Source organism: Paroedura picta, chromosome 1 (assembly GCF_049243985.1).
Source record: "Paroedura picta isolate Pp20150507F chromosome 1, Ppicta_v3.0, whole genome shotgun sequence".
NCBI classification, from domain to species: domain Eukaryota; kingdom Metazoa; phylum Chordata; class Lepidosauria; order Squamata; family Gekkonidae; genus Paroedura; species Paroedura picta.
Window position 1 is genome coordinate 84,221,763 of NC_135369.1, and position 22,277 is coordinate 84,244,039.

A 22,277-nucleotide genomic window follows, 5' to 3' on the forward strand; every position below is an offset into this window, starting at 1 on the left:
CAATCCCAGAACCCCACTCCAAAAGAAATATGCTTTAGCACTGTTCCAACTCCTCCAAGTCTAAAACCTTTACCAAGGGCTGCTTTGACCATTTATAATTTGACATGTGCCCTACGGATACCCTGACCTGGAGTCTACTGGTACAGAGCACTAGCCAATGGCAGACCACCTGTACATACCTTGCCCTATAACGTCACCATATATATCAAGTTGCAATTTAAAAGCAGTTCCTCCAGCACAAAAAGGGTCAGGTATTTTGTCCAAAATTTTAGCAGCAGTAAAAGGTTATATACCCAGGAAAAATCATGCTAATCGCAAGAAATTAATTGCATTCTTCTGAAATCATTTTGATCCACACAAGGAAAGGCAGAGTTTTATTGAGTTTCATTTTGCTCTATTTCTGCAGACTGCTTATGACAGATGCAGGTAACATTTGTTCCCCTTTACCCGATATAGGATCAAGCCTTATGCTTGTATATTTTATCCATCAGAAAAGCTTATAATGAAATACACTTTATCTATAGGGGGCTATTGGATTTTAACATAACCAGTTAGACTTCATTCCTGTGGGCAGCTGTGTGTACATTCATCCCTGATTACAAACTGAAATTATGATTCTGAACAATGATTATCTGCATATGGACCCAACTAGGGCCATCCTTTTGGTAAAAGCATCTGATTTTGAACTTGCAACTCAGAACACCTGTATTACATTGGTTTTCTAGACTTATATATTTGTTAACCCATGTAATTATACTGGGTGATACATAGAAGAAAGATGAACAGGTTTATATCTTTGGGTTCACAAACAAACACAAGACAGGCAACGGCCAATGTAGGACATGGGCAGGTAGTGATTTTCAAGGGCAAGGTTACCTCAATGGCTCTGTTGGTTCCCAGCAAGCAGATGCTGTGAGAGCAGTTGCTTGTTTTTACCTACTACTCAATATGCCTTTAAGCATTTTATCAAAATCATGTGGAGCTTCCACTGAGTTGATTTAAGGTGAAAAGGCATTTTATACCCCAAGTTTAAAGCCAGTTCAGCAACTCAGAAAACCATGTACAATTCAGCATACAATTACCTTAAATCCCAATACTCCTGTCCTATAATCTGTCTTCAACCAAAAGGGATGGCCTTAGCTCATCTCATCTCAAATATAAATATGCAAGAAGTCTCTTGGAATTCATTTAGCCTGAAAGAAGCTGAAACTTTTAATTCCTTACCTATAGTAAGACTCAGAATAATTTTACTTCAATATTGTTTCATTTCAAGATCATCACTTTTAGCTTGAAAAACATTTGAATAAACCACCTTAGACTTGGAAAATTTTCTAGCTGGCCTTTTATCCTGGGCTTGGATTCAAGGATAAGTATACTATTTCTATCCCTTTCACTTAGTGGAATCTTTGCATCCAAGCCAAAGCATTCAGACCTGGTATGAGATTTTTATATGAGTAGTGGTGGTTCTTGGTGTCTGCCACCTTTACTGTTAATGCCTTGGACTGATTTACCTGCTTCCCACCACAATATTGATAAATGTTAATTTTTAAGCATACATTAATCTAATGCCCAAAGTGAAAGGAAAATAAATGAGAACATTCAGGACTACATATCTGGATAAATCAGAACTAGATAAATGCAAATTTAATAACACTTTAGGTGAAACTTCCATGTCCTACTATAATCAGTTTCTAAATACATAGCTTCTTCAAAATGAAAATAAATACGCATTAAAAACAAACGGATTAAGAATGAAGTTCCAGTTTAAGAAGATATAAAATTGCAGTTCTATGCAGTATTACACAAGCAGTTGAAATTAAGTCAAGAACGATATATATAAAAGTTTGAATCTGTTCCTATGCATCAGTGGCAGAAATTAAAGATGAAACTTTGTTTCTTTGATTCCAGTAACATGCCCAACGACTAGTTTCAGTTTTAGTTTTCATTCTCCTTGAACATTTTGCTTAAATGCTCAACTAGTGCTACAAGCTCAGGGTTTCCCCCAAGAGATTCAATCTGTCTGTAAGCTTCAGACTCAAGTTCTTTTAATGTTTTGCGTGTATATTCAAAGGAACCCACATTCTCAAGGTAATGTACACAGTATTTTTTTATGTCTACATTTTCAGTCCTCTGTCGTAGAATATTCTGCACCTGTGTGCTTTCTGGCCTGGACCATATGGCATGGATAGTTGGGAATGAGAATTTCCCTTCTGTTAAGTCTTCACAAAAACTTTTATTCTCACTATATTCTTTGGAGTGCAAGTTTGCATAGTCATCTCTAATTTGAAAGAAGAGCCCAAGGGTATTAAGAAGTGGTTTTAAATCCTTTTTATAGTCAGAGAACAACTGCATGAGACCCACAGCTAGTCCAAAAAGGCCACCTGTCTTTTGCAGAACCATAGCTTTATATTCTGCTTCTGTAGGACAAGTGTAAGTATCTCTCCAGTAAATATCCAGGCCTTGGCCTTTATGCAGTTCCAACAGCTGGCGAGTAAATACGGTTACGGCATCTGCATGATCAAGTGTTAAAACCTTCTCCAAACCAAGGAAATACACGAAGTTTGCACAATTTATTACAGATGGTATTCCATAGATACTGTGGGCCACTGGAAAACCTCTTCGAAGGTTTGAATTATCTTCTATGTCATCTATAAGTAAGCTCGCATTATGCAACATTTCTGTCACTTGAATGATAACCTAAAGGGGAGAGAAACAAAGAATAATGAAGTCTAGTATTTCACTTTTACACACAAAGCTCACACCTGACTAAATTCATTTGCAGTCTGGGCCCTGTGTATTTGAGGGAATACCCATCTCCTGATGCCTCTCGCAGGGCTCTTCACTTTGTGGTCTTAAATAAGTTGGTGATCCCTGGCCCACATGAAGTTTGCCTGACTTCAGACAGAGTCAGGACTTTTCAGCACTGGTCCCTGCCTGGGGGAATGTTGCTGCTTAACCCACTTCCACAAGGCCTGTGAGATGGAGCACTTCTGCCAAGCATTTGGTTGAGGCCAGGCGGACAGAAAATCTTGCCTCTCCTCAAGTGTCTCCCACTGGTACCATCATCCCTGGAAACTTGGCAAATCATGGGAGGGTGTGTGTGTGGGTCTTTGGGAATCACAGGCTCTTATGTATTTTATTGTATTTTTTATCTGTTACATCATATTGTATTATCAGCTGACAGGTAAGGAGCTGATGGGTCAGGAGCAGTGGTCTATAGTAAAATCCTTATCCAAGATTCCCTTAAATATTTCTGAAACGGGCCTGTGGGTGGAATGTGTCTGTCCCCATGAAAATTCCAGCCCCTAAAGCTAATGCCCTCCCTGGCCGCCCACTTGCATGGCTGACAGCCAGCCTGCAGATTACCCTGGCTGCTGAGGGTGACGCTTCGCCACCCACTATTCCCCTCGGCCAGCACCACCACAGAACTGGAGGGGCCACAGGTAGCCACGCTACCGACCCCACACCGGAGTCTGCCATCTGACACCCCTTCAGAAATGGAGGGCCTGCCGCCGCCCCCCCCCCCACAAACACAGAGGCTGCTCCTGCCAATCCACACTAGGCACCACCCTTCCAACATGCCCCGCTGCACAAATACAGGACTACGAGGTATGCTGCCTAACCACTGCCCCTGCAAGACACAGATCCACCCCCCTCACACAGCCCTGCTACCTTCCCTAATGCTACCAGACAAACCTGGGATGGAACCCACTGCCTCCCCCAACCCCCACCCCCAAACAACCATCCCTGTTAGCACCCACAGCATTGAACCCTGTAGCGGGCTTCTCTGCTAGTAAATAAATAAAATGCAAAGTTAGAATCAGCTCTTTAGATTGTTCTTATTTTTTGGATGTGTGCTCCCTTCTTTAACCTGTATCAGGCTAAGACTACTTACCACTTAATTCTTCTTGTATTTCCTTTGAGACTCAAATATTAGACCTCAGGTCTATAAACATTGTCTTGGCATAGGAGACGCAACCTGTGCTTCTTACCAATCTGCTCCAGAGATAAGACTTCTTCGTGTATGCTACAGCAGGGATCCTAATAGCTTTCCCTTCCAAAAGATTTTAGAAGGTGGATGGGGCTAGGTAGGGTTTTGTGCTACGGCATGCCTTCCTATATGGTGCCCGTCCTTGTATGCTGATACAATTGCTGACATCTATTTGCTTCTTCACCATCTATAAGACTACTGAAGTCCTGAAAATTTAATGAAATGTACCTTGATGTTTATTTTTTTGCAAGTTCTATTGTGACTAAGGATTCTTTTGTCCACTAAAAAATTAATTTTCAATTTTCAACTTGTAATTTTTTTCTACTTATTGCACAGCAAAAACTAAACCTGTGCTAAAGCATTATTGTTATAAAGTACTGGTGTGCTTACAATTTTGCTTATAGAAAAAAGGCAGTTATATTATGTTTGCATTTGCATCCTGCCTTTCCCTGGTGGCTCAGGGTGGCTTACATAAGGATTGAAAATATATAAAATAATTATTAATTTTGTTAACTTAAATATTAAACCAGTTGATTCAAAGCCATCTCCTTCCCCAAATGAAAAGAATAAAATGAATAAAATATTCACTCAGACTAGCGGTCCCCAACCTTTCTCAGGTCAGGGACCACCTCTGGGGTGAGGGGAGAGCCGACGGCCCGGGTGTTGCGAAAATGCGCTTGCGCAGTTGCCACACATGCGCGTTTTCACCACCAGGGGTGCTACCGTGCATGCACGGCAACTGCGCATTTGCGTCACCGGCGGGCTGATGGCTGCACCTGCCTCTTCCCTTCCTTCTCGCTGTGGGCGGGGGGAGGCAGGCGCAGCTGCCAGTGGCCCGGTACCGTGGCCTTTGCGGCCTGACACTGGGCCGCGGACCGGGGGTTGATGATCCCCGACTCAGACTATATTCACCAGCAAACTATAAATTTGTTTCTAGGCCTCAACCATATGCCTGGTGGAACAACACTTTCCTGTAGAACCTGTGAGACTGTTTAAGGTCCCACATGGCCCTGATCTCATTTTGAAGAATGTTCCACCAGGCCCTGGCCCAGGCTGAGGCCAATTTAAATTCCTTGTGGCTGGAGATCCTAAGCAGATCTTATTTGGTAGAACAGAACATTCTTTGGAGGGACATCCAGTAGATATGAAAGTCCCAGACCATTTAAGGTAAAAACCAAAACCTTGATCCATTCCCCAATCTGGAGCCAATGCAGCAGGGAGAGCACAGGTCATACGCATGCTCTCCATTGGGTCCTTGAGAGGACCTGTGCAGCCCCACTCTGAACCAGGTTTCCAGAGCAGTTTTAGAGGCAGCCCAGAGCAGACTGAGCTACAGTAATATAAACCAGACGTGACTATTGCATGGATCACGGTGGCAAGATCGGATGCTGACAAGTAGAGTGCAAGTTGCCACGCCTGAAGGAGATATCATAAATATGCAAATATAGTGTACTTTTATATGTATTTTGTTAAAACAGTAAAGTTTAAGCCACATATATTTAAATTTTCCAAACATTTCTACTCCCTCCATTTTTTTTCTGTGGATTCAACATTTCTGAAAATGTTACATCTCTTAGATGTGAGTGTTGTTGATCTGATATTGACCTTGCACAGAGAATATGTAGAAGCCCTCATATTGCTCTCCAAGTAATTTCAAAAGTGGTACAGCACCATTTGAAAAATTGAAATGTTCCATTGTTTCAAATACAGTATAAAGCAGCACAGATGTATTTTGGACTTTGCCACACATTTACACTGTAATGATAATCTCCTGCAGCTATACATGTACGGCTTCTAAGACCAAACAAAAGGGACCAAAGAGAAGGAAAAGCCAATGAAACTTATAACATAATAGATGGGTGAGGGGGGAAAGCATTCCAGGTAAGAGGCATAGTAGGTGAACCAAAAATATAAATTACTATAAAGGGTGGTAATTTGAGCATGTTACAACATCTGGGAAGTGCTGGCTAAGAAAAATCTTATTTTTGTACTGAGCTTCCTGAATTAATCAAAACCATCCAATTCATTCTGGGTAACCCAGCAGCATTTTATACCTCACTTAGTGATGTTTTCACAAGCTACATTTTTTATATTCTCTGCCTCCTAATACAGGATCAGAAATGATACAGAACAAAGATTACAGGGCTGTAAACAGCCAAGTAGCAAAGTAGCAAAGGGTTCCGCAGGGCCTGTAAGATGTTCTTTCACCAGGCATTTGCCTGAAACTGGGGTAATAAGATCACCCCCCTTTCATCAATTCCCCCTTAGATGATTATTGCCAGAGGTCAATGATTGGGCATTAAAACTTGGAAAGGAGGAGTTGAGGCACTGGGGTCGGGTGAAGTGGGGTAGCTGTGTGTCACTATTAAGTTGCTGTAATTGTATTGTAAATTGTTTTAAGAATATTGTAGGGGATTTTAAAATGTCTTATGTTTTAATGTAAACCGCCATGAGCCGGCCTGGCTGAGAGTGGCAGAATATAAATTAAATAATAAAAATAAATAAATATGCTTCTGAACTGGTAGACAATACCCATGTAAGCACAGACCAAGAATAGGGTGAGGAGCTACAAGGGTGTCACATCACTTACCACTTACAGAAATACAGAGAGGAGTCAATATTCATGTTAAAATATTTTTAAAGGAAAATAACTGCCATTTATTAAACAGACCCAAAGTAAGTGAAGAATGTAACTTACCTGAAGTTTATCTTCAGGAACATTCAACCAGTGATTAAAAGCTTGGGAGAGTTTGGTTCTGACTTGTTTACCTATAATTAAGAACAACAATTACAACATCAAAGTTTAACGTAGCTTTGGAATTCCACATTTAACTGAGGATAATATTTCATTCGAACTAGGCTCCAAAAACAAGCATTTTCAGAAGCAGATCATCCTCTCCAGGTTGTACTCTGTACCTGAAACAACCACTGAAGGTGGGGAGAACCTGCTGAGCAACATGAAGCAGCACAGGGCACTACAGTAAGGCAGGTAGGTAAAATTTCCCTTTCTTTTGCACTGCTGAGCAAGACCAAGGATAGAATAGGGGATCTGGCAGAATTCTGCTGTTCCCCCAATCCTCAGCAAAGATCAGCTTCCATGAATTCCTTCCAACAATAGGAGCTTTAGGATCCAATCCAGCTTCTCCTTAAATAACTTTTTTTTCAAATTAATGGAAGACCATGTAGATCAGGGGTAGTCAAACTGCGGCCCTCCAGATGTCCATGGACTACAATTCCCAGAAGCCCCTGCCAGTGAATGCTGGCAGGGGCTTCTGGGAATTGTAGTCCATGGACATCTGGAGGGCCGCAGTTTGACTACCCCTGATGTAGATTGACAATTTATATTTTCAGCGGATAAATCAATTCATGCTATTCTACATGTGTTTCTGCTCAAGTCTCCTTATGTATTTCAGTACTTCAGAAGAGATGCTTATAATTTCTTTGCACTAGGAAGTAGTAGACTGATAAACATGTTCTGAAACTTACTGCACCCAATACCACTATGTTTCTGAAAGCTGAAGTATTCGCCACATCATTGAACTGAACAAACTGGTGCAGTGTCAAGAGGAAATAGATGAAGCCCAATGTAAATGCAGAGGCACTTAAGCAGGCATATGGATTTCAAAGCCAATTTACAAGTTGTGAGATTGGAGAAAACTTGAATTTTACATTTAGAAATTTATAATGAACAAGCTTGCATGCTAAGTGGGTGCAACAACAGCTAGAACATATTGGTTGGCATCTAAACTACTGTACAACACAGGAAAATCCAGAACTTGGGGTCCTATAGCCTTACATGCCTTTTGTATGGCAGACACATCTTCTGTTAATAAACAGATTAAAATATGTATTTTGCACACAGAGAAAATCAAGCAAGTCTACTGGCATAAGACTAGGACTTCTGAATATATATATATATATATATATATATATATATATATATATATATATATATATATATATATATATATATATATATATTCTGAAGTCCTGTGAATTTTAACCTCTATAAGAACAGAAGTGGATCCCAGAACTTCCAGAAATAAGGACTATTATTTCTTTGAGAAACAGAAAATGTCTATCTTTTAGCTTGTGAAATCATCATCATCATTATTAATAATACAATTAAACACACTGGATCACCTAGATGGGTTACATGACAATTTTGATATGACAGTACTTCCAGGATCCTAGTATTTATTACAAGGATAATATGCAATTATTAAAATCCATAAAAAACAACATGTAATTAAAAATGGACAACAAAATCGCTTCTGAATAATTTGACCTTACGGTTTTAACATTAAAAGATACACACATGCACATGCTCATATATGCTGCATTAAAATAATCATGGTCACTGCATTCTGAGACACATTTTTGTTTGTATTAGGTTTCTTTAATGGGTACATGTATTCCAAAAATATTTTATAGCATATCTGCATATTCCATAATTATTTTTAAATTTTGAAAGATTTAAATAAAACTTAGCTATTGGAAGTATTAGGTACAAGGCATGTGGCAAATCATTATTTTTCCAACAAGTAGAGAATTGTCAATTCATGTCATCGGACTAGATTTAAATAAATAAATACAGTATTTGCTGGCATATAAGACTACTTTCCCCCCCTGAAAAACATGCCTCCAAGTGGGGGGGGTCGTCCTATACGCCGGGTGCACTTCAGTTGGGATGGACATAGTTGCCCATAGTGGCCCATAGTACTGTAATGTAATGTAACAAACTCTATATTTTGAGTGGAAATGTTGGGGGGTCATCTTATACGCCAGCAAATACGGTAAATGTATTCAGGCATAGTTACCTATATATCACTATTTAATACTTATAGTGAAAAGCAAGAAAACACAACTATGGTTTCTCTATTTCTATATTACAGCATTCTATTAAGAGCTAACATATTGCTTCAAAGCATATGGGAACAATGAGGGGCATGGTGCTATATGCAGTTATAAAACTACTGACTTTTTATTAGAATAGGGCCACATACAATACTGCATTTGAACAGAAATTAATAGGGTGGGGCACAACTGCTTCCAATCACAGATACTCAAGATTGTCCTTTTTTTAACAATCTCCTGCAGTAGTAGCACAGGAAACAGAATGTGTAATTATTTGCAAGACTAGAATACTCTATTAATCTGGTTGCATCCTGTGATTTGACATACAATTAAAACCTTCCTCCATATTTTGCTGTAATGTAAACTTTGCGCAAGCATATCTTGGTTTGGGTTTTTATGAACCAAGAATTTGTAACTATCAGTTTAATGCTAAAATAATGTATGTTGTTTGGAAGCATTTTTGAAGTAGATTCAGGTTAATAAACTGAAACTTAATTCTTATTTTTCAATTTATTTCCCACCACTTCCGAAGCTGGCTTGTGGCGGGTTACAATGTCGAATAAAACCCCATTAAAAGACATAAAATTACAGAACATGGCGGGAACCCCCCCCCCATCCCCACTACCAGAGGGGCAAGGAAGGAGGTCAAGATGACTCAATTTACTACTCACACCGGGGGGGGGGGGGCATCGATCCTCCTTGGCGACCTCAGCCTCAACCATAGACCTGATGGAAGAGCTTTGTTTTGCAGGACCTGTGGAACACCAAAAGTCCCTGCAGGGCCCGCAGCTCACCTGGGAGCTCATTCCACCAGATCAGGGTCAGGACCGAAAAGGCCCTGGTTGAGGCTAGGCACGATTCCCTGGGGCCGGGAACAACCAATTAAGTTTTCACCCACAGAGTGTAAGGGCCTGTGGGGAGCATAGGTCAATAGAGGGTCCCTCAGGTATGTGGTCCCAACCTGCATAAGGCCTTCAAGGTTAAAACCAGAACTTTGAATCTTAGAGATTGGAATTGGTACTTTTAGGCTAAAAGTTCAATCCAGGATTTAAAGTGTTACCCATTCTGGATAGGTTGCACTCCCTCAAAATACAAGTCAGTACTCTGAGGGTGCTCTTGGACCCAGGTCTACTCCTGGATAGGCAGGTGGCCAGGAGCATCTTTCACAAGCGTCAACTGATTAGCCCACTGCAGTCTTTCCTTGGCAGAAAAGAATCTGACCTCCATGCTGCATGCCCTTGTTATACCTAGACTGATTACTGCAATGCATTTTATGGCAGGGCTACACTTGAGAACCCCCCTTCAAGGATCACTGCCTTGCCGTGGCAAGGGGGCTTGCATGGTATGAGCTATGCCATGCAGGGCCACCCAAGATGGACAGACCATAGCAGAGAGCTCTGTCAAAAGGTGATCCCACTGGAAAAGGAAATGGCAAACCACTCCAGTATCTTTGCCATGAAAACTCTATGGACAGTTCCAAAAGGCAAAACGATATGACGCCGGAAGATGAGCCCCTCAGGTTGGAAGTTGTCCAATATGCTACTGGGGATGAGCAGATGGCTAGTACGAGTAGCGCCAAAATGAATGAAGCGACTGGGCCAAAGCCGAAAGGACGCTCAGTTGTGGAAGTAACTGGTGGCGAAAAAACAGTCCGATGCTGTAAAGATTTTTATTCCATAGGAACCTGGAACTTCAGATCCATGAATCAAGGCAAGCTGGACGTGGTTAAACAAGAGATGACAAGACTGAACATCGACATTTTAGGAAACAGTGAACTAAAATGGACAGGAATGGGTTAATTTAATTCAGATGACCATCAGGTATACTACTGAGGACAAGAATCTCACAGAAGAAATGGAGTAGCCTTCATAATCAATAAGAGAGTAGGAAAAGCAGTCTTGGAATACAATCCCCAAAATGACAGAATGATCTCAGTTCGAATCCAAGGCAAACCATTCAACATCACAGTAATCCAGGTCTATGCCCCAACCACTGCTGCTGAAGAGGATGAAGTTGACCAGTTCTATGAAGCCCTACAACACCTTCTACTAGGAGCAACGTCAAAAAATGATGTGCTTATCATCATGGGGGATTGGAATGCTAAAGTAGGAAGCCAAAAGATAACCGGGTAACAGGCAAGTTTGGCCTTGGAGTACAAAATGAAGCAGGGCACAGGCTGGTAGAATTTTGTCAAGATAATACAATGGTCATAGCAAACACTCTTTTCCAACAACCCAAGAGACGACTCTACACATGGACGTCACCAGACGGTAAACACAGAGATCAGATTGACTATGTGCTCTGCAGCCAAAGATGGAGAAGTTCTATACAGTCAGTAAAAACAAGACCAGGAGCTGATTGTGGTTCAGATCATCAGCTTCTTGTTGCAAAATTTAGGCTTAAATTGAAGAAAGTAGGGAAAAGCACTAGGCCACTCAGGTATGAACTAAATCATATCCCCGACGAATATACAGTAGAGGTGATAAATAGATTTAAGGAATTAGATCTGATAGAGTGTCTGAAGAACTATGGATGGAGGTTCACAACACTGTACAAGAGGTAGCAACTAAAACCATCCCAAAGAAAAAGAAATGCAAGAAATCAAAATGGCTGTCTGAGGAAGCTTTACAAATAGCTAAGAAGGAAAGTGAAAGGCAAGGGAGAAAGAGAAAGATACACCCAATTGAATGCAGAATTCCAGAGAAAAGCTAGAAGAGATAAGAGCATCTTATTTGTCTCTTGAGAAATGTATATGCAAGTCAAGAAGCAACAGTGAGAACTGAACATGGAATCACTGATTGGTTCAAAATTGAGAAAGGAGTTTGGCAAGGCTGTATACTGTCGCCTTGCCTATTTAACTTGTATGCGGAGCACATCATGAGAAAGGCGGGATTAGAGATTGCAGGGAGAAGTATCAACAACCTCAGATATGCAGATGATACCACTCTAATGGCAGAAAGTGAAGAGGAACTAAAGAAGGAGGATAGTGCAAAAGTTGGCTTGAAACTCAACATCAAGAAAACGAAGATCATGGCATCCCTCTAAATTCCTGGCAAATAGATGGAGAAGAAATGGAGATAGTGACAGATTTTATTTTCCTGGGCTCCAAGATCACTGCAGATGGGGACTGCAGCAAAGAAATTAAAAGACGCTTGCTCCTGGGGAGGAAAGCTATGGCAAATCTAGACAGCATCCTAAAAAGCAGAGACATCACCCTGCCAACAAAAGTGCGTTTAGTCAAGGCTATGGTCTTCCCAGTTGCAATGTATGGCTGCGAAAGTTGGACCATAAGGAAGGCCGAGCGTCAAAGAATTGAGGCTTTTGAACTCTGGTGCTGGAGAAGACTCTTGCGAGTCCCTTGGTCTGCAAGGCGAACAAACCAGTCAATCCTAGAGGAGATCAGCCCGGACTGCTCCTTAGAAAGCCAGATCCTGAAGATGAAACTCAAATACTTCGGCCACCTCATGAGAAGGAAGGACTCCTTGGAGAAGAGCCTAATGCTGGGAGCCATCGAGGGCAAAAGAAGACGGGGACGACAGAGAATGAGGTGGCTGGATGGAGGCACTGAAGCAGGGGAATGGTAGAGGACAGGAAGGCCTGGAGGATCATTCTCCATGGGGTCACAATGGGTCAGGCATGACTTTGCACCTAACAACAACAACACGAGAAGTTTCCTGAAACTTCAGTTGGTACAGAATGCTGCAGCCAGGATGCTGACTGGAGGGACCTGTCTACCCCCTGCTGTTGCCATCTTTCACCAGTGGGTGAAGACTGGTTCATTTTGCATTCTCTCAGTGATTCCGCCTTCCTGAGTAATGTTTTAATTGCTGTTTTTATTGTCTGTGTATATTTTATAATTGTTTTAATCACTTGGGTTGGTTTAAAAATATGATTATGCATGTTTTAATCTGTTATCCACTTTGGTAGTCCTAGTGAGTGTAGAAAGGTCAGATATAGATATTGTTAAATAAAATAATAGTAAACTAGATCAGGTGTTCTTGGAAGTACTTTTGACATTTGATAGCTTGTTTAAATTTCTCTCAATAGGGATAAAGTACTTCCCTGTGAAGTATGAAACTACACATACTATGTTATGTATTCCAAAACTTAGTTCTGGCACTGAAGACTAATTATTGGCAGCTACAGTCCACCTCATAAAAAGCAGCAGCTGTTTCTTGTTCTACATTTGTATTGAATCATAGAGTTGGAAGGGACCTCATGGGTCATCTAGTCCAACCCCCTGCACTATGCAGGACACTCACAACCCTATCGCTCATCCACTGTAACCTACCACTCCCTTGATGCATAAGCATACTAGAACTCCACCGCTTCGTATAATATTAAGATTGAGATTAAGATTTAAGAAGTGATACTGCTGACTAATTTCAGGAATATAAAATATAGTTACATACTCTTTATTTTATGCAAACAGATGGATGCCAATAGCATCAAGTTATTAGCTTATTAGACCACACTTCAGCAACAGTTTTACTTTGAAGGTAACAAAATTAAAACCAAATTGATCCTCATTCAGTCATTTGAAACAAAGAGAAGAAGAGTTGGTTCTTATATGCCGCTTTTCCCTACCTGAAGGAGGCTCAAAGCAGCTTACAGTCGCCTTCCCTTTCCTCTCCCCACAACAGACACCCTGTGGGGTGGGTGAGGCTGAGAGAGTGCTGATATCACTGCCCGGTCAGAACAGTTTTATCAGTGCCTTGGCGAGCCCAAGGTCACCCAGCTGGTTGCATGTGGGGGAGCGCAGAATCGAACCTGGCATGCTAGATTAGAAGTCTGCACTCCTAACCACTAAACCAAACTGGCTCTCAAGAGGAGAAAACAAAGCTGGATACTGAGAGACTATAGCATTTATTGACCTAGAAAAGCGTTTGACTGCCTTAGCTAGAATAAAATGTTCATTCTACAGCAAAAGCCAGAAATACTAAATGGATAGAAAAATACTGTATGTAAAATCCAGGAAGAGTTACATTGAGAGCCAAAATGAGTTTTAAGAATTTGGCAAGAGTACTTGGTACTCCCTATAGTATTTAAAATTCACAAAGGATATACAATCAATAAAATAGTAGACTGGAACTTTAAAAAGGAAATGGCTCGATGATCTTCTTTCTGATAATACAATATTAATGGCAAGTCTGGAAGAAAAACAAAATTAGATCCCCTGCCAACATAAAGGCAAATTTCAGCAGCTCTCTCCTCTCACTGCTGACCACCCCATTTTGCATCCAAACAGTTCCAGGTCAAAATGCTAGCATGGCAGTTGACTTCCAATAGTGCCATTCCACTCAAGATATACAGGATCCAGCTAATTAAAAACATACCTGCTTTTAGCAAATAAAATAAGCATTAGCGACAAGAAAGACCCTTTTTAAAGCGTGGGGCAAAAAACACTGAATAAATGTAAGGAACTCGAAAGCATGGTAACAGGAGAGAAGATCAAGAGTACAAATCTATACGCTAGCTATGGCAATAAGGATTTCATAAGCAACATCTGCTGCTGAGAATTCAGTTTTCTCCAAGAACTGTAGAGATAGCTGTACTACATGGTCATGAAGTAAAATGGAAAATTGGAAATGTTTTACCATAGTGCAGCAGAATAATCTGCAAAGGAAGTTGCATAGAATACAAAGGTATTTTGAACAGACTTGAAGAATGACAAGGGGTAATGCAAGAAGACAGCATACAAATGACAGAATACATTCTAAAGTGGAGGACCATTCTTGAAACCACAGGGTGTCAGAAGGCCACCTAGATAATTACAGAAAGCAAATGAAGCATACACCAGTATTGGAAAGGCTTGGGCAAGATTAACAACTTGCAGTCTTTCCAGTGGTACTGTTTAGGGGTACAGAAGTCCAACACATAAATTAAAAGCTCCTGTCCTTTGTCGTGCAGCAAGCTGCATAGCAGCAAGTTATAGGATACCATCTTTAAACATGCAGAGAAGGGGCACCTTCTGGCCACCAAAAGACTTTGCAAGGAATCAGGAAACAAAAACCCACAAGATGGGACTGCAAGGAGTATACAATTGAGTAATAATACAATGTGCTCCCTCTTAATCCAGTAGAAAAACTGGCGTAATCCTGCTTTCTATCCTTAAGAGCAGGGCTTTTACTGTTAAGACAGGGGTACTTGCCAGACAGGGATATTTGCTGTTGATTACTGAATTTACACATGCAAATCTAATGTCATATCAGAATGGCAGAATGGCTCAAGGCAAAGTAACAGCAAGACAATACCAACAAGACCAACTGTCTAGGCTAAATTGTTTCTCTTTCTCCTTTAAAATAAGGGTCATGATGTTGGTTTCGCTAACACTTTCACCTAACCCTTGAAGCTACCCACTGTTCTTTCCAGCAGGGACCCAGAACAGCATACAGTACAAAAAGAGAGAGAAACTAGAATAAGGTTTGTGAATGAAGATCTGATCATTCCCTGTCTGTACCAGATCTTCTTGCCAGTTCTAGGTTATAACAGCAAAAAGCTCTTTGGCTAACAACCTGGCCTATCTTTGCATAGTGGGGAGCACACTCAGCCATATCTTATTTGGCTGCTGCTAGTCAGCTACCAGACTCCCCTCCCACTTCTTTCCCTGTCAGTATAATAGATTAGTGGTCCCCAACCCCCAGTCCGGGGACCGGTCCTGGTCTGTGGGAGGCTCCTCCTCATCCTCCTCCCCAGCTGCTGCCTTGGGGGCTGCCTTCCCACCCTGCCGCCGGCTCACCTTTGGTGCTGTCCAGTGGCCGCCATGGCTGGGGCTCCCCTTTGGTGTGGCACTGTGCAGCTGCTGCTTGCAGCGCCCCCCAGTGGGAGGCGGGACGTCAGGGGTGCCGGCGGGAAAGCAAGCAGAACAGGGGCTCAGGCGGTGGCAACTTCCCTCGGCAAAAGACTACCCCCCCGGGCCTCAGTAAAATTGTCAAGCGTTGACCGGTCCCCAGTGACAAAAAGGTTGGGGACCACTGTAATAGTCTAAGTCCTGCAGTCATCACCCCACATCACAGAGTAAAATCATAGAGCTGGAAGGTACCTCCAGGGTCATCTAGCCCAACCCCCTGAACAATGCAGGAAATTCACAACTACTTGCCCACCCATAGTGACCCCAATTCCATGCCCACATGATGCCCCCCGACAAAAAAAAAAAAGAAAAAAAGAAAAAAGAATAGAGTCCCTGGCCAGTCTGGCCTGGAGGAAATTCACCTCCCACCCCAAACGGGTGATAGACATTTCCCTGAACATGTGAGAGTCAAGCATGGATACAATCCTTTCTACCCAGCCACTTACAATCCATCTAAATTCATAAAACCTGCATTTCTGTCAGATGGCGATCTAGCCTTTGCTTAAAAACTTCCAAAGAAGGAGAACCCACGACCTCCTGAGGAAGCCTGTACCACAGAGGAACTGTTCTGTCAGGGACTTTTTCCAAATGTTTAGCCGAAAATCCTTTTGAATTTTATCCCACTGATTCTGGTCCAACTCTCCGGATCAACAGAACACTGTTCCATCCCCCATGTGACAGCCCTTCAAGTACTTGAAGATGGCTATCATATCACCTCTTAGTCGTTTTCTCTCCAGGCTAAACAGACCAAGCTCCCCCAACCTTTCCTTATACATAGTTATGGCAGTAGGTGGATATGACACAATTGCTGAATTACAAGAGATATTATTAAATCATATAATAATGCTTTCATACCTCTGTGAAAGCTGTAACTCTCCTTAATATTCTGACATATGTGGTAATTGTATAAACAACTCTGGAACATTACAAGTTCATGTTCAACTGCTTCATGGTGTAAAGCAGCTTTATCTCTATTAGTTTTCTACTAGAAGCCACTGTTTTACAGAACTATTTAACTTATATTCCATTCCTCTCTGCTAGTAGGCTCAGGATGAATTACAGTAAAAATACAGATAAAACCAAAACAACTCCCCTCATGATTCTAGATACCATCGGCTGGGTTAATCCAACTGGGGGGAACTAAAATGGCAGCGGGGGGGGGGGCAGTGCTAACTGACACCCTATTACACACCATTTGTCTGCTGTCAAGCATGGAGGCATTTTTACAGCATCTTCTTTGAAGTGTGCATGTGTGGGGGGTCCCCATTTAATTACTCTCAGCATTCCACAATTGCAGATACATCTGCCCATTATTCTTCAATTTGGCATATTGATTTCTTTCACTGTGTTTTCCCCTAGAATGAAACCCAAACAAGCTTTTTATTCCTGTTATTCCTTGCATCTATTAAACACCTTCATTATGCTATATGCTAATTTGCTGCTCACCCTCTACCTTTATGCATGGACTAGTAATTCCAATTTCATTATGTATGTGCACATTAAAATTTTTACCTTGAATAAAACTATGTTGGTCTTAAAGGTGCCACTGGACCAAAATGACTACCCATTTGAATCTTATCTTCATGGATGACAAAAATTCTTATCAGCACACAAGGTATTAAGTTTACTTGACATGCACAGAGAAAAACCACAGGGTAAGAGCATGAAATGGAAATCTACACCTCTACCTTTATGCATGGACTAGTAATTCCAATTTCATTATGTATGTGCACATTAAAATTTTTACCTTGAATAAAACTATGTTGGTCTTAAAGGTGCCACTGGACCAAAATGACTACCCATTTGAATCTTATCTTCATGGATGACAAAAATTCTTATCAGCACACAAGGTATTAAGTTTACTTGACATGCACAGAGAAAAACCACAGGGTAAGAGCATGAAATGGAAATCTACACCAAAGTTTATCAAATTAACTGAAATAGCAAGTTAGCAAAGGCAAGCAAAGGCAAGGTAGCCCCAGGTAGAATTGAAATCAACAGCTGCTGGAGTTAGACAAAACCTAGCCTTTAGACTGAAAAGAAATCCTGTTAAATTGCAATCAGATGAATAGGATTGCTATAGCAATCTGATGCTGACTGAAGTCAACAAATTAATTATTACCTGGTAGCTGAAGAAGGTAATTATATGGCTCCAACAGAATTCTTTTAGATGCTTCTTCTAATTGTTCCATTTTATAGGTATTAATTTGATTTGATGGGTGGTTCGGTCTGTTTAGAAAAAAAGACTACTAGTATTGTGGTTTACATGCTTCTTATAATATGTACAACTTCTCATCATGGAATGGATAGGATGCAAGAGAACAAAGTAGTAGTCTACAGCAGGGGTAGTCAACCTGTGGTCCTCCAGATGTCCATGGACTACAATTCCATGGAGGACCACAGGTTGACTACCCCTGGTCTACAGGCTAATACAGAAAATATATTCTTAAGTGCTAACTTAGTAGCCTAAGTTGACTATCTTTGCATCTTGCCAAAAATAAAGTTAAAAGTAGATGGACTGCAAGACAAGTAGACCATTTGTAAGGCAGCAATATTGAAACTTTGAACACAGTTGTATGAACCTTGGAAACTGCAGTACTGCTCAAATCTACCAGCATGTCAGAATTCACATTCTCATGTACTATTTTTTAGTTTAAGAAGTTCATGTTTTCCCACATAATTTATGGTATTTCTATGCTGCTCCTTCCCAAAGGCTCAGGGTATCTTACAATGAGTTAAAACAATTATATCATTAAATCATCAAATTATAAAAATTTATCTTAGAATCCAGGTCTGTGTGTTTCCTCTACTTGCCCTTACCTCCAATGTTTTTGCTGCACTGCAGATAAAGCTATTTGTTGCCTGAAGCAATTAATCTTGTCCAAGCCAAAAACAGAATCTGCGTTTTGTAGTTGGTCCTGTACCAACACAGCAACTACTCTGCATGCCAGGGTACCATTTTCCAGTTCATATCTAATTATTTCCCAGTAGTTTCATAGATATGTAGAAGAGACAAGCACAGAACAGTGTAAAAGTTCAGCTGCAATGAACTGAAACAAAGCCTTACTTACAACTGTGCTAATCAACATTATCCAGTATTAAATGTACAAGCCCCAGGAGACCCTGCACTAAAATTGATTGAAACACATTCAAAGCAACTTTAAACAGTGAATGGTTTGCATTCATACATCATACTTCTCCAAAACTAAAGTTATATTGTGGCCAAGTATTCAATAATATCAACCAACAAAATAAACACATGCCTGATAATATAGAAGAAAAACACATTCAGTGGCAGCCAAACATGCAAACTGCCCCTGATGTTTATTTTACAGAAGTTGTAACACATCTTTCAGATAACAACTGTAAGACTTTCTACCTCAGTTAACTACCACTAGATGCATGAAAGAAAACCGGAGTCCTCACATATAATTTTTTGGTGAGAGCACATTAATCTTCCTACTCAGAATTTATTTGAATAGTGTTAACTGAAGCAAAAGTAGTTGCTAAAGACTATGGAGATAAATCTCTTGGCCCCAGAACAACCTAATAAATCAACATTTACAGCTTTCACTGTGCAGCAGATTAAGTGTAAAGAACCGAAAGACTCTGGAAAGTTGTTAGCACAATGCTTCACGCTTGCCCTTTTCACACTGAAATTAGCTTGGAATCCAAAATGATGCATAGCCTATAATGGTACAGTCACATACTTTTTTTGGCATTGTGGCAAAGCATACCGAAGGACTGACAAATTCCCGAAGCATAAGTACATAGTGCAAGAATGTGTGAGTGATTCTTATCCCATGGCACAAAACATCCTTCCCACGGGGACTATAATTATCTATTTTATTTTCTTGATGCCTACATTAAGCCATGTCTGTTTTAGGCACTCAACACTATTAAGTTCACTGACCTTTATAAACAATTACTATTGTAACATAATAAACAAAGACTCGCCGGTCCTCCCTACAGTACAGTCTCAATGAGGCCAAGAAACGTTTTGTAACACGCACCCTCCTCAGGCACCATTACCTTCTCGGACACCGAGTCCCTCTCTCGAGATCTCGACCCAGCCGCACTAAGGGCACTAGAACGCCACGAGAACAAAACCCCTGAAGACTCCAAACCTCGGGCAGGACACTCGCATCGCGTCCAACCGCCAACCGCGGGTCGGGTCCCGCTCTAGAACTCCGGGACGCCTCCGGACACACGCGGAGGAAAGCGGCCGCCGAGGGCGCAGTCGCCGCGCGCACGGAGACGCAGCCAAGCGCGGACGGGAGAGCCGTCCTTCCGAGTCGGCCGAGGCACCCTCACAAGCGACTGAGCCGAGCCAAACTTCTCCGGACACCTACCCACGGGGAAAGGGCACTCGCGCCGCCTCCACGCACGCCGGGCTTCCTTCGCCCCCTTCCTGTCGGGGTAAGCAGCAGGAAGAAGGCTCTGTCGCCGAGAGCGGCCGCTTCTGCTTCTGCCCCACCCAGCACGCCAGGAGGAAGCGCTGCTGCTGCTGCTGCTCCCCTGGAGCGGAGCGGAGCCGGCGTCCTTTCTTTAAAGAGGCCGGCAGGGGAGGGCGGGGCCTTGTGGATACGTGCCCGAGGGAGATCGGGGCGGGGAAACAGTGGGCAGGGATGAAATTCAACACCCTCCCCTTGCTGGCCCGTTGCAGCAGACGCGCGGCATAGGCGGGGCAGGAAGAGGCCCCTCTAGGAAGAGGGGCCCGAGAGTGGCGGCCGCAACCTACCGTCGCCTCCACCGCTTCCTCCTCCTGGCCCAGATCAAGCTGGCTCCGCCGCTCTTTTTGGCCCGCATAGACTCAGCCAACGGGCACCAAGCCCAACCCCCTTCCGCCTCAATCACCACCTTCGCCTGGTGGGGGGAAAATGCGCCACCGGGGCCTTTCGGCGCAGGCGCCAGCTCCTCCTATGCCCGCTTAATAAACTCTATTTGGTCCTTTCTCCCTCCCTCTGTCCCTCCGCCCCTATCTTCTCATGCGCCTCTCCCTCGATGCATCCCGGGATCTGTAGTTCCGTTGGAAAAAAAAGTCCCTCTCCCCGCTGCGGCAAAAGGGCGTATGAAAAACCTTGCTACCCAGAAGGCTCCGCGGCGCCGAGTCTCTGTTTCCATAGAATTGGCCGGAGAATTACATCAGTGTTTCTGATAGAGAGGCTAATGGCGTTGAAAAGCAGGCGGGCCCTTGTGTGGCAGGGAGCCAATGGCGGGCAAGGAAGGCGGGGAGGGGGCGGGGGCTGAGCTGTCAGTCACGTTTCGGATCTGGAGGGGGAGGGGGAGTGAACAGCTTGGAGCGGAGCCGCTGCTGTCGCCGTCGCCACCGGGGCTCGGACGGGAGGGACTGGCCCCTTCCCTTCCCTTCCCTTGCAGGGCGGGAGACGCCGCCGCCTGTCCTCTCGGCCCGGCCGGCGATTGTTGGGTTCCGTTCGGGGTTTCGGCGAGGGGATCGAGCCCGGCCTGGGGAGGAGGCTCCATCCTCCCCCCCCCCACCCGCAGTTAGGGGGCCCCGCGAGCGGGAGGGCGGGCGACAGCCGCGGAACAAAGGTAACGTAGCCCGGAGGAAGAGCGTCTCAGCCCCCGTGGCCGCCGGCGGCCGGCGGAGGCCGAGGCTCTTTTGTAGGGGCGATGCGAGGGAGAGAGCGGCGGGAGCGCTCCTGGTTTGTTGTTTTTCTCCTTGTTGAGGCTGCGGCGGGATTCGCTGGTCTCCCCCCCCCCCTTGCCTGCCTGCCTGCCTGCCTGATCCTCCGGGTCTCTCGGGGGAGGGGAGGCGGAAGGGGTCCTGGAGCCGCCTGTGGGGGGCGAAATGGAAGGGAGACTCCTCGAGGGGTCCCACCCACACCCCCGACCCCCTGTTTTTCCGGTCGCTGACCAGCCCTGGGCAAGGAGCTGCGGCTGTTGCTGAAACTCCTGCCGCGGAGTCAGCTCGCTCTCTCTCTCTCTCTCGCTCGCTCTCTCTCGGGGGGGGGGGGAGACAGGTTGCTGAGGAGATCTCCTTCCCCGGGATGCGGAGTGGCCGTGTGAGGGGGGGGAGGCGGGGGAGAGCGGCCTCGCCGAGCCGCCCCCATCTTCGTTCCTTGTCCTAGTACAATGGAGAAGCCTCCCCTCCCGCAGGGAAGTGTGTGTCTGTATGGATGAGAAAGCGCCTCAGTCCAGCCTGGGCAGCCTCCCCCCCAACCTGCTCCTCTTTCTCTCCCCCACCCCCACTTACTTCAGGGGCCGGAGCCACTCCCAGGGAGCCGGAGGAGAAGGGCTAGTTGTTCGCAGGCGGCCCCCGGCGAGGGGGGTTTGCAGGCGGGGGTGGCAAGAAGCGGTTGTTGTTGTGGCAAGTTTCTCCTCTGACAGAAATGGCGTCAAAGGCAGCGACGGAGGGGGAAGCCGAGCCGCGGTGTGCGAGGCTCGGAGAGGAAGCGGCGGCTGTAGCCGGAGGGGAGAGGAGGAGAAGGAGCATGCATGTGTGCGGGGGACGAGAGAGGTGGGCTTGAAGGAGATCGGGGGGGGGGAGCTCTAGCGGAACCTTTCTCTTCTCCCCCCCCCCCAGCCAGCCAGCCAGCCAGCCAGCCAGCCAGCCAG

The 22,277-nt window shown here is 43.8% G+C and overlaps 2 protein-coding genes across 18 annotated transcripts in view; one reads left to right on the top strand and one right to left on the bottom strand.

Moving 5' to 3' along the window:
- Positions 1-342: 342 nt before the first annotated feature.
- Positions 343-22,059, bottom strand: GGPS1 (geranylgeranyl diphosphate synthase 1). 13 transcript variants are annotated; one of them, XM_077345766.1, is made up of 5 exons: positions 20,440-20,674; positions 18,519-18,671; positions 17,821-17,927; positions 6,690-6,760; positions 343-2,697 (listed from the first exon to the last, which is right to left on the bottom strand). In XM_077345766.1, the coding sequence occupies exons 1-5, from the start codon at positions 20,505-20,507 to the stop codon at positions 1,936-1,938; spliced, it is 1,161 nt and encodes a 386-aa protein (XP_077201881.1). In that variant the 5' UTR covers positions 20,508-20,674; the 3' UTR covers positions 343-1,935. The 13 variants fall into 13 exon arrangements, with proteins under 13 accessions (XP_077201881.1, XP_077201907.1, XP_077201955.1 ...); XM_077345792.1 differs by lacking the exon at positions 20,440-20,674 and adding an exon at positions 20,051-20,389; XM_077345840.1 differs by lacking the exon at positions 20,440-20,674 and adding an exon at positions 19,731-19,921.
- Positions 20,967-22,277, top strand: part of ARID4B (AT-rich interaction domain 4B) — a 120,134-nt gene continuing 118,823 nt past the window's right edge. For 2 of the 5 annotated variants that reach the window (XM_077345626.1, XM_077345636.1), the window contains exon 1: positions 21,764-22,179. In XM_077345626.1, coding sequence (XP_077201741.1) covers positions 21,835-22,179 — 345 coding nt within the window. In that variant the 5' untranslated portion in view covers positions 21,764-21,834. The other 3 variants (XM_077345655.1, XM_077345664.1, XM_077345646.1) reach the window with 3 other exon arrangements.

Coding starts and splice junctions, on each gene's coding strand:
- GGPS1 (XM_077345766.1), bottom strand. CDS start 20,507: ATGCGGGCCAAAAAGAGCGGCGGAGCCAGCTTGATCTGGGCCAGGAGG. Junction 17,928..18,518: donor GTGCAGCAAAAACATTGGAG/GTAAGGGCAAGT, acceptor TTTTCTAAACAG/ACCGAACCACCCATCAAATC. Junction 2,698..6,689: donor TTCCTGAAGATAAACTTCAG/GTAAGTTACATT, acceptor TCTCCCCTTTAG/GTTATCATTCAAGTGACAGA.